Genomic DNA, 14,238 nt, shown 5'->3' on the forward strand with positions numbered 1-14,238 from the left:
GTTACCCAAGCTGGTGAAACTGCAGGTGTTACTCTTATTCATCTGTGACTAATCCATTTTTTACCTTCACTAGCCCCTGCGCTCCATCAATAGGCTGTACATTTCTACATTCTTGTCATCGCTCTGGAATCTACAATCCAACAGGTACAAAACATGGGTTCATAAATAACAGGGCTTGTGTTTCCCCACTGTATTTTTCAGTTCACATGACAACTGCATGAAAGAGAGGTATAGAACAGGATACAGGGTTTGACTTACTCAGGCTCCCAGGACACCCGCCCCAGAGAGAGGGGAGGAGGAAAAAATTAAAATGAAACATTTCCTGCTACTTGTTTCCACAGCAGAGTTCAGCCTGTGGAATCCACTGGCACAGGAGATCAAAGGAGGAATGTCAAACAACAGGTGACTAGGATCTTTTAGCTTACATCTGACACAATAAAAAAATAGCAATTTTCAGCTAAAGACCTGTGAAAGGATGACCTAAGATAACACACCTTTCTGCAAACCTTCAGGAGACGGCCAAATGTTTTACGCCTGCTAGTTTTAAAGAGTGTGCTTCCTCTCCATTCACACTATGGAAATGGTCTGTTCTTCATGTGGGGAAAAGGAAAAGATGAGAAGTACAAGCGACAGGGTTTTACCTGATGGCAGGTGATGAGCAAAGCTGTCCATACAAAGAAACCTGAGATAGCCTGAGCAGCAGTGGTCATGAGGAATATTGGCTGCTCCACAGCTGTGGGGCTGCCATCCTCTGGCATCCAGGAGAAGTTAGGAGCCACAGCTGGAGCGGTGGCAGTTGACCCCAGTCTGGGGGCTGCAGTGACATCAGTCATCATAATCATGGTGCCTTTTGGTGTGAGATTCCAGATGGGATTGCTAAAGAGCTGCCCACGGACCAAGACCTGTCAGGGAAGAGAACCACAAAGCAATTGAACCCAGCTGAAAGGAGTCAGGAATATAATAGAACTTTGCATCTCTCACATGCCTTTCCACTGGCAGCTCACATGCTTTGTGAACAGGACCTGGGTAAGTCTGCCACTGCCACCCATTGTGATACAACACATCATGTGGTACTCAGGAACCTCTGACAGCCCCCCAGAGATCATGAAATCTGGCCACTGCAACCATCACCCCCCTTCTGCAACAAAAATATTTAAGATGAATACAGCATTCACCAGAGATCACAGAATCATAGAATGGTTTGGGTTGGAAAGGACCTTAAAGATCATCTAGTTCCAAGCCCTGTGGTGTGGGCCAGGGATTCCTTCCACTAGACCAGGTTGCTCAGAGCTCCAACAAACCTGTCCTTGAACACTTCAAAGGATGGAGCATCCTTAAGTCCTCTGGGCAGCCTGTGCCACTGCCTCACCTCTCTCACAGCAAAGAATTTCCTCCTAATATCTAATTTAACCTACTCTCAGTTTAAAGCCATTTCCCTTAGTCCTATCACTACACACTCTTGTAAAAAGATCAGAAGGAAGTATCTAAACCATCCCTACTGGAAGATGACAGGCATACTTAAGTTAACATCTCTATTTTCCATAAGAGTACAGGCTATTCTGCTGTGTCCTAGTGTCATGGTTAGCCTGCCAAGCAGCAACAAGCAACAAGAACACGTGCCATAGTGTCCCTATGCAGGAAGGGGGCAGGGGGAAGAATATCCTAATTCCTCAAGCAAGCAATGCTCACCTCTCCCTACAGCCATGCTGAAAACCACACTCACCCCCAAAGCACTGTCATTGAAGGATATGCACTGACATACCTCACTCTGACAGTGTGAACAGCATGAAAGTCATGCTTTTACCAAAATTTGTATGGCATGGTACATTTAGCCAGCCTGTTATTAATGTTACTAACTTTGCACTGTTTTCTACATGATATGAATTTAACCTGATCGGCTTTTAAAAGCCAGCAGACACAACACATACAGAACACAAGAATATGCAAGATTTCAAACCAGCATGACCCTTGGCCATTTCCTGGCTAAAAAGCTATCTTCTTCCAATGGAACAAATTCTTGAAGGTCTAAGATCTAAAGTAGCTATTATTTTCAATTTGGTCATAAGCAGGCTCTAGTGTGACCTCTGGATTGTAGGAAGATAATCCACTTAAACCAAGATCACAAGCAGGCAGCCATTGGTCATATCCATTAGAAGAGTTGCTTCTGATCCCCCTATCAAAGGGAACAGCATAATATTGCCTCCTTCTGATAACCTCCTAATATTTTTCAGAAAAGCACTTCTATAAAAGCTCAAGTCATTGCTTTTACACAGGCCTTTATAATCAGTGGATGGAAAGGGCTTTGGAAAGGCCAATGACCATTGCCAGAGTTTACAACTGTACCAGGGAAGGACACATCTGTCATCTACTGACAGGTTGTTACAGAACACAAAAGAGAATATATGTTCACAGAGCAACTGCCCCAGCCCTGCTCCACCTGAAGCCACAGCACAAACTAGGGAACAGGTACCCAGTAAAAGCAGAGTGCCAGTAGCAAGTCCTTTCCACATGCACACTAAGGCACAAAAATGGCCCCTTTAGCATAGGCTTTTCCAAGACACACACTCGTATCACCAGTGGGCAGCAGTCTGATGTTACCTTATGTCACACTCCACCTCCTTCCTGCTTTCTTCCAAGGGGGAAAAAGAAAAGTCCTGGGAAACACTCAGATTTGTTTAAGCCTGTCTTACTATAGGTGGAGCTGCACAAGTGCTGTGCTTTAATTTACAAACTAATCATCAAACCTGGCTTTTCTTTGTTCTTTCCCACAGATCTCTGCTCCGAGTTACAGCTTTCCAGAACTGCATGCACAGTAGGGTAATTCCTCTCCAGACATGATCAGTACAGAAAATGTAACCTAAGTTTTGAGCTTCTAAGCATACACACACACATTTCATCATCTGTACTATATTTAAATATTTGGAGAGATGGAGATGTCACAAGTTAGCAAGGCTTTTATTGCTTTTAAAAGAAAGGGATTTCCACCTAAGTAACTTCTGAAGCAACTGAATATGCACAGTGCTGAGAGTGCTTCCACAAAGCTCAAGAAGGGCACATCTAAAATGAAATCAGAGCAGATGCACCTGTGATTAACCTAGCTCTAAATAAAGTCCAGCCAGCTGCAGTCCTGCACATCCCAGTGCACTTTGGGAGCTATGCAAGACAGGAAGCTGCTAAGCCCTTCCAAAAGTTCATGGGGGAGAGGATCTATACAGCAGACCACAGGTGCCAGGAGAAACAGGACCTGGACCTCCACACTCCAGCTAATCAAACCACATCAGCAGCAGAGACCCAAATGCAGCAGCAGTAACATCATGAGAACTGATGATCTGAAACGGAATTCTTCTGTATCTCTGCACTCATTTAAAAATAAGTAAAAACAGCAAAAAGTTTGCATTTAACCAGCATTTTGTCATGACAAGGGTTATGTATTCATAGTCAAGGTCAGTCATAAATTGAAGATGTGTATGTAATCTTAACACTGCCCCCTTGTGATTATACATCAACAGCCATTAATTACAGGATTGTGCATCATTCTTCACCTAATCCCCTTCAATTCACACAGTCATTAAAACTAATAACTTTGTCCACCACTGTGTTCAGAAAAAAAATACACAAACTCTCTTACAAAACAGGACTTCCATCTCCTACTGTCACCTTGATTTTTTTAAGATTTTCTAAGTTTTCTGATGTTTACATTCTTGTAATGAACTTTCTCACACACTTTATGTAAATAACTTATTGTTTTGCATTCTTTTATGGAAGCAGAGAAATTTGATAGACTGTTGGTTTGTCCATTGTCATTGGAGAGGTGGCACTGTCACCCTCCAATCCACTGTCCCTTTTGGAAATCTATAAATGTTGGAGTCAGAAATTAAAAAGTCTCTTTTTACCTTGAAAGAGCAGCGTGTCCATGTCGTGTTATTTTGTGTCCTATAGTAACATCCTACTCAAACCACCTCACCCATGAGCACTCAGGGCTGCCCCTGAGGACAGTATTTTATTTCCTTGACACCTTTTATTGGTTCTATGCATCAGTCTGCAGCTCATTCTCCTTGCTAGTGAAACACAAAGGAATGCTGTACTCAAAAATCCACAAAATTAACATAAGCCTTCCAAATTATCCCTTCTAATCTCCTCAAGTCCCACACACCACAGCTACAGTGACAGGTATAAGTAGTGCACAAAGCTGTTGTTATGAAATTCTACTGTATGCAAGAAGCTGAAGCTGTAAGAGCAATTCCAGTTTATACTTAAGAAACAGGTAATAGCACAGATGACTGGAGCCTTAATCAGGAAAGTGGATTTCAGCTCATTCACTGCGACCAGCTCAGTCTGCTAGCTCCTCTTCTGCCTTTTTAAAAAGAGCATTGTGAGGGTGAGCTGTGGCAGCTCGTCTCAACAGGCCTTGCTTCTGAGATGTCTCTTCCCACTGTGCAAGAGGACACAAGCCCAGAGAAGGCCAGAAAAGGTAGGGCCTGGAAATATGTCACAACAAAAATACTCCCCTGATAAGCTACAGATCCAGTGCCTTGGTATCAGCAGCTTCCCTCTTACACTGTGAACGTGTTTTGACATTTATTTCTTAGACACCTACCTCCATCACAGCCCAAGCCAGCACCACAACACACTTTCCTGCTTACTCTCATGCCTGGGTAAAAAGGTTTCCAACAGCTATAAAACTATTCCCTATTCACCTCCATCACCTCCTGGCTGTGATATTTTTCCTGATGCTCCTCCCAGCTGGCTGTATTCCTCTGTTGTTTCTTGTGCATTTTAAGCTCCCTGGGACAACCATCTTTTTGTTCTCTGTCCATACAGTTCCCAGCACTGCAAGGTACCAAACCACAAGGAAAGCGCTTGACATTACCATATGTCAAATTAGGGGCATTTGGAAACCCAAATTACCAATACAATACAAACCAATCTAATGCATAATACATTTTGAAGCATTTCTTACTCTTCTGCTTGTTTTCTCTTCCCACCTGTTTCATCATTGCTTTCAGTTCAAGGAAGAGTAAAGTTCCTTGCACACTTATTCTCCCTCTCTGGAGAGCTCTCCTAAACCTATCAAAGGAAAATATTTCAACACTTCTAGATTTCACTCTTGGAGCTTTCCCCATCTCCAAGTGACTACCTTGCTCCCCCCGGAGGTAACCTGCAACATAACAGGACGGCAACAGAGCCCCAGAAAAGCACCAAACTTTGGAAACTGGAAACAAGCACACATAAAAGTACATGTACGTAAACACAGAGGACTTTTGGACACAGGTTAGGTGTATTTCAGGATGGCCACGAGAAATTTGGATCAGAGCTAGTATGATTCTTCTACATGGTTTACAGGAGTTTCTGGCAGTGCTGAGGTCTATACACAAACACCTCCCAACAGGGAAGGCAGGGATCACGCTCCCATCCCCTGCAAGCTGTCACCTGTTCCTGCCAAGATGTTATCACAAGTTATGTACTTTAGAGCAAGACAAGGCCTTGTGCTGCCAGGGCATTAGCTTAAACACCAAACTAGTACCTCTTACACTCATCTAACACATCTTCTGACAACACTTTAGGAGTACTGGGGGGACTCTCAATGTAAGGAAGAGAAAAGAAAACAAAACAAAGCCTGTGCTATTTCTATCAAGATAAATATCCTTATAAAACCCAAAGATGCAGGACATTATTACAAATATTCTTGATAGAGAAGAAGCTCCAAATGGCATGGGGACCAGTTCTCTTAATGATACCACACACGTGTAAAGTAGCAGGGATGTGTCCACATGGCCTGCATGAACAGAAAAACCAGCACACTCATTCTCCATCAGGAGCAGATTGCCAGTCTTGTATCTTTTGGAAACAGAGACCTCCTGTCTCCAACATTAACATGGCAGCTTCTTCTGCTGAAAATAAACTCAAAACAGAAAACAGACAGGATGTGGCAAAAGTGAAAACAAAAAACTCCATTTTTGGCTTGCATAAAGGCATGGAAAATGTTACCTCTGAGGAGGAGCTATTTCTACATAAACAAACATAAATATGAAAACCTCACTTCTGACACAACAAATGTGGTGTAAGAGGAGGGAAGAAAGGTTCAGGCGTGGTCATTTATTTCCATGGGGTACATCTGAATATTCCAACACAATCTAGTAAAGAAGGTGGTGTTTGCCTGCTCTGAGCAAGAGCTACCCCAGTGCCAACAGGAAAAGAACCCTAAACAGCAGGACTCGGAAGCTGTTCTCGCCCATCTGCAAAAACAATCTGTGGTTTTAAAATAGATCATCTCATCTGAGGCTGAAAGCATTTAATTTCTAAACTGCTGAGTGAGCAAAGAATGATACACAAAGCTATCCCATGAAAGAGTCTTAGCAGCTAAGCCTCCTTCTGCTGTACAAGACACAAACCAAAAAAAAACACACACAACCTGGCTGCAAGGTTCTCCTGGAGAGCTATGAGACAAGACAATGTTCTTCCTTAAAACTTACTCCACAGTTACATTGATTTAAATATCCACCATACTGAACTTTGTTAAAATACCACAAAAACATTTTCCATTCCCCTCAAATTCTTATTTCTTCAAGAGTTTCTCCCTTAAATTATCTTTATTCTGGATCCAAAAAGGCCAATACAGAAGTGCCATGTAGTAGATAAATCAGAGCCTGAATTTTCTGCATTTATTAGGACACAAGCAAGAGCTCTATATTAGTGAAAGCAGCAGCTTAATGTTTATGACAATGTGCCCTAGACTTACAAGGAATACAAAAACACAGGACAAAATGGTTTAATGTTATTTTAGACCATTTTAATTATAACAATGCCTAGAACTGCCAACTGGGACCAGCTCTTTCTATTGTGCTAGACATACATGATAAATAATTAATCTGAGGTGTTTTCAATACCCAAAGGGATGGCATCACCAGCTGAAATGGCAAAAGAGAAGAAAAGGAGCAGGTAGATAGGACAAAATAGCACTACACAGTAAGAGAGTCACTGGCACAGATGAAATCACTGATAGCAATCCAAGTAAAATCAAATGCTTTCACATTTATTACTTCTTAAATCGCTTTTGCTCTCTGGGGTGGCATCTAGTTTACTTAGCTATGAGACATGAAAAGGTCCCAGCAGGGCATTTTTAAGCTCCCCAGCAGCACTCCCAAAACAATCAGAGTTAAGTATGTGACCTGGTATGCAATTTTAACTAGTACAACTCATCTACATTTTACTGCTCATGCTGGGCAAAGCTTTCTTAACTTAACTTCAAGTCGGTCAAAGTCAGCCCACAATACAGACCTGACACACAGGCACACATGGGTAGCTCTAAACACACATGAGCAATGCTGTGCTCAGTCACAAGACAGGCACTCACCAGACTCACAAACACACACAGTGCTTGCATCTGCAGCTGCTGCACCCCATGTCAGCTGAACGCGCTTGTCTATCTGCACAACAAGTGCAGATCCAAATGCAGTTCTCCTCAGTGTTATTTCTTTAGAGGAGTGAGCAGTCTGAAGAGATGCCCCAGTCACAATTTCACAGCTGTCGGTACAGTCACAGTGAAACAAGGGGAAAAAAAGTGTCACTGGGACAGAAGACTAGTAGGGTCAGCAAGAGTGGAGCAAGGAGCCATTAGCTCAGAAGCAGAAGGTAGAGGAGTCAGGCACCTAAGGCAGACCAAGCCACATGGCAAGGTACACACCCACTAAGCCATACTCAAGAGATGATCCCATGCCTATATACACATAAGACTGCACTTACACACAAACAATTCAACCTTCAACAAGGTCACACCCCTATGTTCTTCATTTTAGGGAAACTAAAATCTGAGAATACCACAAAAATCTTCTGCACGTGCAGCTCACACAGCCCCCACCCGTTTTGCTAGCCTACAGTCGTCCTAAGAGAAGCTTCCCCTCCCCAAGCGCCCATTAAAAAAAAAAACTCAGAATCAACAACAAAACCCTTTTACCCTGAGCCATGCACTCTTCTTTCCAGAGTTTTTTTCTGCTCTATTAATTTCTGTTGTCTCACTGTATTTGCACAGCCCTCCTCCCCCCCCATCCTCCTCCTCTTTTTTTTTTTTCATGGACTGACCCACATTGTGATAGGTCAATATCTAACATCCAGTCCCTTTTTTGGAAGGAGACAGGAAAAAGAGAGAAAGGGGGAGGGAGAGGAGGAGAAAGGATGTTCCCCAACCTTCTCTCCTTTGAGAACAGGATCAAACACACTTAGGCCACGCACTGCATCCCTTTCCCATACTCCCAACAGCCCAACTCAACACAAACCAGGCAAGCTCTCTGCTCCCAGGGGAGAAACACAGAAAGACTGTAAAGATATTCTGCAACTGGCAGAGGGGAAAGAGGCAGAAAGAAAAAAAGATGTGTTGTAAACAATTGTGTCCCACATGACAGAGGATGTTTGCATTTCATTTTCCAAACTCTCAAGAACAAAGTCAAATCAGAACTTATTCCACCAACACTTGCATTCATTGTTTCCTACCTCTGAGTGCCAAGACAGGGTAGACAACAGTTTTAAAGTTACCACAGGGTATACAGTCCTTTTAAGAAGAATCAAAACTCAAACTCTACAGCAGCACGGAAAAGAATTGAACCTGTGGCAGTCACTCACAAAGGAAGTTTTTCTAATACATTAGAGTATACTTTTCCACCCAGAAGATGACATATAGAATCTATCAGATCAGATCCATACTTCAATTTAGCAAGTAAATGAGCTGAAAGAACCCAGACATCTTATCAGAGGTCTAGGCAACTGTGCAGTGGTGCATATGAGGGCAATGGCACATCTGACTTCCCCAGCAATCATTCTCTGATGCAGACATGCAGCAGTGATGAACGCTGCAGGAGTAAAATCAGTGATTCTCAACAAAGCACACAAGGCCACACTCCTATAAAGCCACTTTGTTATTGGTGCAAAAAAACCTTACTGGCTTCTTTTTTTTGTAGTTTGTTGCTCTTTTTTTTTTTCCTAAACCTTTGGACATAGGACATAAACATCCTTCCTAATTCCCCAAAATCATGAACTTCTAAATTCATTGTTCCTATCTAACATTAGCCCCTCCACACTTCTCTCCTGCCCTGCTACTTCATCAAGGAAAATAAAAATACTACAGAGGCAAAGCTCTGAAAGCCAAATTAGGACCTTTGTATTCCTGGACTCATGGGAGTCTCTTTATACCAAAAGCCAACGGCAGCAATGCATCTTCCCTATACAGAAAAAAATCATGCCAAGCATCAACCCTAGAGGGTGCATGCTTAAAAAAAGGACAAAGCTTCAACTCAGTGTTTCCTGACACTCTTGACATTAAATTACGCAGTTGCATGAAGTTACTTGAAAGGGAATTTGTATAAATGACTTTTGGCTTAAGACTCTCATAAAATCAGTGCCATCACAAAGTCATTGGGAGGGGAGAAAGGAAGTCTGTAAGTCAGGAGAGTTTGGAGGAAGAGAGACATCACTCCAGCTGACAGGACAAATAGCTGCAAATAGCTTCACTCACCACTAACCAGTCTTTCATAGCAAAAAGTGCAAGGAAGAGACAAGATATGGTGAGCCAGGAAGAGAAATTCACTCACTTCTAACCTGCCTCTTGAAGTGACTGACTTGTCCATGTTCATTTCCAGTAACCTGGACAGAGATACAGCTACATTACTGCTGCTGAGGCTGTATCTGTGTTGGAGACAACCAGGGAGCTGCAGGCTTCCAAGCAATCAGCTCAGCAGCCTGCAACAGCATCCATGTCATGTTCTGCAGCCTGAGGAGGGAACACTGGGTCCGCAAGGTCAGCTTTTAAGGTATTATCTAATCTCATCTCCTGCTTGAAGCCTCACTGCTGCACTGTGTAACATGTTGCAGTCATTTTCTTTGCTGAATCAGAGGGATATTTTTTTACTAGCGAGTTGATCAGGGGCCACATGTACAAAATACCCAGGCAGAGATGGATGCTTTGGGGCTAGACACAAAAAATGTGAGGCCGTGACACCAACTCTTTATGCTCTTGGTCACTCTTCATTACACAACATCCTCAAATAGCTGATCCTTTCAGTATCATCAGACTCCCAGGCACTGTGACTGTAAGATAATAATAGCAACATTCCCATCCTTTCAATACAGAGACAGACTTGAGGGTGGGGAGACAAATATCCAGGTAGTGTATGGGTTAATACTGCAGGTAGAATGTCAGTTATTTCCCTTTTCAGGTTCCTGTGAATTATTCCCCTCGGGGGCTATAAGGACCTGATCAAAGCCAGATACAGCACAGTCCCTAAGCAGCTTGCCTATACACTGTATTTTCCCTGGACACAGCTTGCTCTGTCGCCTTCCCAGACATGTTACTTACACTATCAGAAACAAAAACCCCATGGAGACTGACCTGATTTTTAAAGAGAGAGAACCTGGCTATTAGCAAGTAGTCCAGCCCCCGCCTCTTCTTAGAGAGACTCTGAGGTGAGATTCCTGGAGGGTGGTTGCAGCTCACAGCTTTGTCTGGCAGAATTTCACTTCCAAAACTTTCCTGGGGAATTGCTGCTCTGAAACCAAGTCCAGTTGCTCTCCCCAAAATAGTCCATGCAGAGGAAAAAACAAACAAAAAACCAAAAAAAAAAAAAAAAAAAAAAACACCTAAACAACAACAACAAAAATTAAAACCAAACAAAACACCAAACCCCAGAAAAAAACAGGGGGGGAGGGAAGAAGAAAAAAAAATACCCCAAATCCCTTACTATAAGGGTGCTTTCAGTTCAAGCACTGTAATATTTTACAGTTGTTTTAGCTAAGTGTTTCAATCCATCTTATCACAGTGACAAACTGCTTTCAGAGTCCCAAGCACTCTGGCAGGGTGTGATGTCTTGACAGGAAACCACTCTTCCACCACAAGAAAACAAACCCCAATGAGTCTGGGAAGAAGTGAGAACAGCACACAACAGACACAGCTCTCCAAGCAAACAGCTGGGCAAGCCAGCACACAAAACTCCAACCCAGTGCTATTCTCTACAGCACCTCAAATTTCCAGGGCCTTGACAAGCACAATCAATCACAAACTCTAAAGCAGAGAAGAGCTTCTTCCCCCAGCCAGGGCTGCTTAATAATGCCCAGCTGCTTTGTTACACAGGCAGCCAGCAGCAGGCGTGTACTAGAAAACTCGACTGTACAAAGGTTACATGCAATTTTTGAGGCTGTGCTGTCCTCTTAATATTGCAGACAGACCAACCTGTACATTCACTGCTGCTTTCCTTGGTTTCCTCAATTTTAGGCTGGAAATACTGAGAAAATGAGTCATAGCAATGGCACTTCAGAATCAGCAAGGCTGATTTGAAACTTCGTGTTTTACTTCAAACTTCACTCAATACAACACTGGGCTCTTGAAGCAGCTAGGACCAAACAACAAACATCTCCTGAGGAATTCACTGCTTCCACCAGACAATGCTGCAAGAGTCCAAAGATATCCTTAGAGCTACTGGAAAATGAAATAGGCACATGCGCTAGAAGGAGCAGGTAACAATTTATCTCCCTCAGTGTAAACATAAGCCAATTAAAAACGAAACCAAAACAGGAAGGGAGAAGGAATGAAGGGTAAGTTCCTCATGCGGAAATTAAATGGCTGTCATCTTACACCAAAACATGATTATTAGATGCTTTAGTTAGTGCAGCAGTAGAACTGGGTAGAAAAAGGAACTACCTTTTTTGAGGGGGAAGGAGGCATTTTAAAAGCTATCTTCTGCTAGGAAAAAAACCCACCCACCCTTCTTCTATCCATGAGAAGAAAAGAATACTAATACCCAACTGCAAAAGCTCACCTCCCTGCCTGCTACCAGCAAACAGGCAAAGAAGCTGACAGAGAACAAGGCAGATTTCTAGCTGGATTCTGTCAAATGGTTAGAGACCAGACAGCTCAGAATGCTTTTGCCAGACCAGGCAGTCACACCAAACTTAACTTTCTGACCAGTCTATTTAAGAACCTTCCCCTTTTGACTGCCACGTGTCCTAAGGAGACAGACAAACTGAAGTCCAAAAGGTGCCCAGTGGCTGGGAGTGGCTGGCTTATCCCCTTGCTCCACCTGTTCAGTGCTCTGAACTGATTGTAGAAACCTGAGTGGATCACAAAGAAAAACATCTGCCAGCACCACCGAGCTGGTCAGAAACGCTGACTTCACTGGTAAAACTTCCCAACCATTTTGCAGCAAGACCAAATCACTCCTGCTCCAGATGCAGAGGCACCCACCCACTGCTTCCATGCCACCTAAGGTTTACAGCACAACTGTAATAATGACAGTATTAAGGACCTAAAAACCTGCTCCCCTAGACCAGAGCAGCTTTGAAATCAATTTTCTTGGGAACAATGGTGAAAAGAAAGCCTGAAATAGGCCTTTCTGGAATACCTCCACCATAAGAAAAGCTCTCCCAAAACCCCTACTGTTTAGTACTTAGCCAACATCCTAAAAAGCATGAGAGGTTATTTTTTTTTTTTTTGCCAACAGTATCACACAAATACAAACGTTTAGTATTAGAAACCTGAATAACACAAACATTTCTAGAGAAATCTGTGTTCCCTTTTAGGGAGGCTGCTAAGCTCTTAGACCAAAGGGTAACATCCAGCAACACAAGTCCAAAGGCACAGTTAACTGCTGTATTAAAAGAGCCAAGTCTTTGTTAGTGGGATGTATGCCCTATTACGTTTTCATTGATTGTTTTCTTTCTTTTTTGCAGGACAGGAAAGCCATTTCTATTCACCCTATTAGCCTTTGCTCTTTTATTGATCAATGTCTTCTATTTTTATCTTTAACAGAGGTAAACAGTCTTCTCTCTGGGGAAACCTGTCTTTATGTCTTCAATAATTACTCCTGTTCAAGTTCCTTACATGGCAAGAACAATTTCAAACTTTCTGTAAGCAGGAGCCATCCTCACTATTTCCTCTAGATTTCCCACTCCTCCTCCTCCACCCACTCTTGACAGCTTCAGAGTGTTCCAAGCAGCTTTCACAGAGCTGTCCCTGAAATCACTCTAGTCCCTCTCCACAATTCATCAGAACTCAGTCATGCACATGTTCTTCCAAAGCCCTCCTTCCACTACCCCCTGCAGCTGCTAAGGCTGACTTTAGCCCTTACAGAGCAACTGAAATTTCGAGGCACCACAAGCATCCGAACAAGACCCACCACAACTCACCTACAGTGCAAGAGAACGCAGGCACAGTATCAGCCTTCTCACGCACCTACCACAGCACACGCACGAGGCGTCTGTCAGCCCATCCAGTGCGAATCAAAGGAAGCCCAGCAAACACAAATCTGGTGCCCACCACGTTACTGCAGCCTACTGAGCTCCCAGCCCACCCAGGACAAACACACCCGTGCAGACAGTGACACCCACCCAAGGGCACCAAAGAGCGCGACAGCGCTGGGGAACGAGGGGGCTGTGCTGGGGCGTGTGCGTGCACAGGGAGAGTGGAACAGCTGCAGCAAGGACAGGTCGCGGGGAAGGAGGGAGAGGAAGGAATTGGGTGGGCTGCACCGGGGGTGGGGGCTGTCCTGGGAGGCTGTGGGTAGACGCGGGGGTGGGCGGTGTGTGCGCTGGTATGGAGGCCATGCGGGAGGAATGTGCGCGGAGGGGGAATGGCGGGGGCAGCCCTGAGAAGGGGGCGCACACCGAGGGGGGAACGGGATAGAGGGCTGAGTGGGGACGGGGGGAGTAGCGCGGGTAACACCGGGGAGCGGGAGGAAAAACTGCGGGGGAGCGGGAATAGCAACCACACCGGCCCGACGCGGGGCGCAAGGTGAGTTCGTGGGCGCCTCAACGAGCCACCCCCGCGCCAGCGCGGCCCCTCCGGCCCGCCCGGCCCGCGCGCTCACAACCGCCCCCGCCACGTCTTACCATGCAGCGGGCGGGCGGGCGCGGCCCAGCCCGGTGGGGCGAGGAGGGGTCGGGTCGGGCCCTGCCCGCTGCCCCGCGGGCGGCGCCGGCACCGGCGCGGGGGCGCGGAGGCCTCAGGAGCCCATGGCGACGCCGGGCCCGGCCCGGCCCTCCCTCCGCGCCTGCGCACAGCACCGCGCGCGCCGCCCACTGCCCGCGAGGGAGGGGGAGCAGGGTGACGTCACCGCTCCTATCTTAAAGGGGCAGCGCCGCCGGGCGCGGGTGGCGCGGCGGCTTTGCGCAGCGCCGGGTAGAGCCGTGCGCTTCCCGGGGCCGGGTACCCAGGCGGGCCGGCGGTCCAGCGGCTCTTCCCGCCGGCCCGGACGGCTA

The 14,238-nt window shown here is 45.2% G+C and overlaps 1 protein-coding gene across 3 annotated transcripts in view; it reads right to left on the minus strand.

Annotated features, from left to right (window-relative positions):
* The window catches only part of TMEM184B (transmembrane protein 184B), a 30,851-nt gene extending 16,836 nt beyond the window's left edge, over positions 1–14,015 (minus strand). For 2 of the 3 annotated variants that reach the window (XM_059846441.1, XM_059846439.1), the window contains exons 1-2: positions 10,379–10,536; positions 642–902 (exon numbers count right to left, since the gene is read on the minus strand). In XM_059846441.1, coding sequence (XP_059702424.1) covers positions 642–842 — 201 coding nt within the window. In that variant the 5' untranslated portion in view covers positions 843–902; positions 10,379–10,536. Of the gene's footprint in view, positions 1–641; positions 903–10,378; positions 10,537–13,869 lie in introns of those variants that run through there. The other variant, XM_059846440.1, reaches the window with a different exon arrangement.
* Between the last annotated feature and the right edge of the window lie 223 nt (positions 14,016–14,238).

The sequence above is a fragment of the Haemorhous mexicanus genome, chromosome 5 (assembly GCF_027477595.1).
Source record: "Haemorhous mexicanus isolate bHaeMex1 chromosome 5, bHaeMex1.pri, whole genome shotgun sequence".
Classification (NCBI taxonomy): Eukaryota; Metazoa; Chordata; class Aves; order Passeriformes; family Fringillidae; genus Haemorhous; species Haemorhous mexicanus.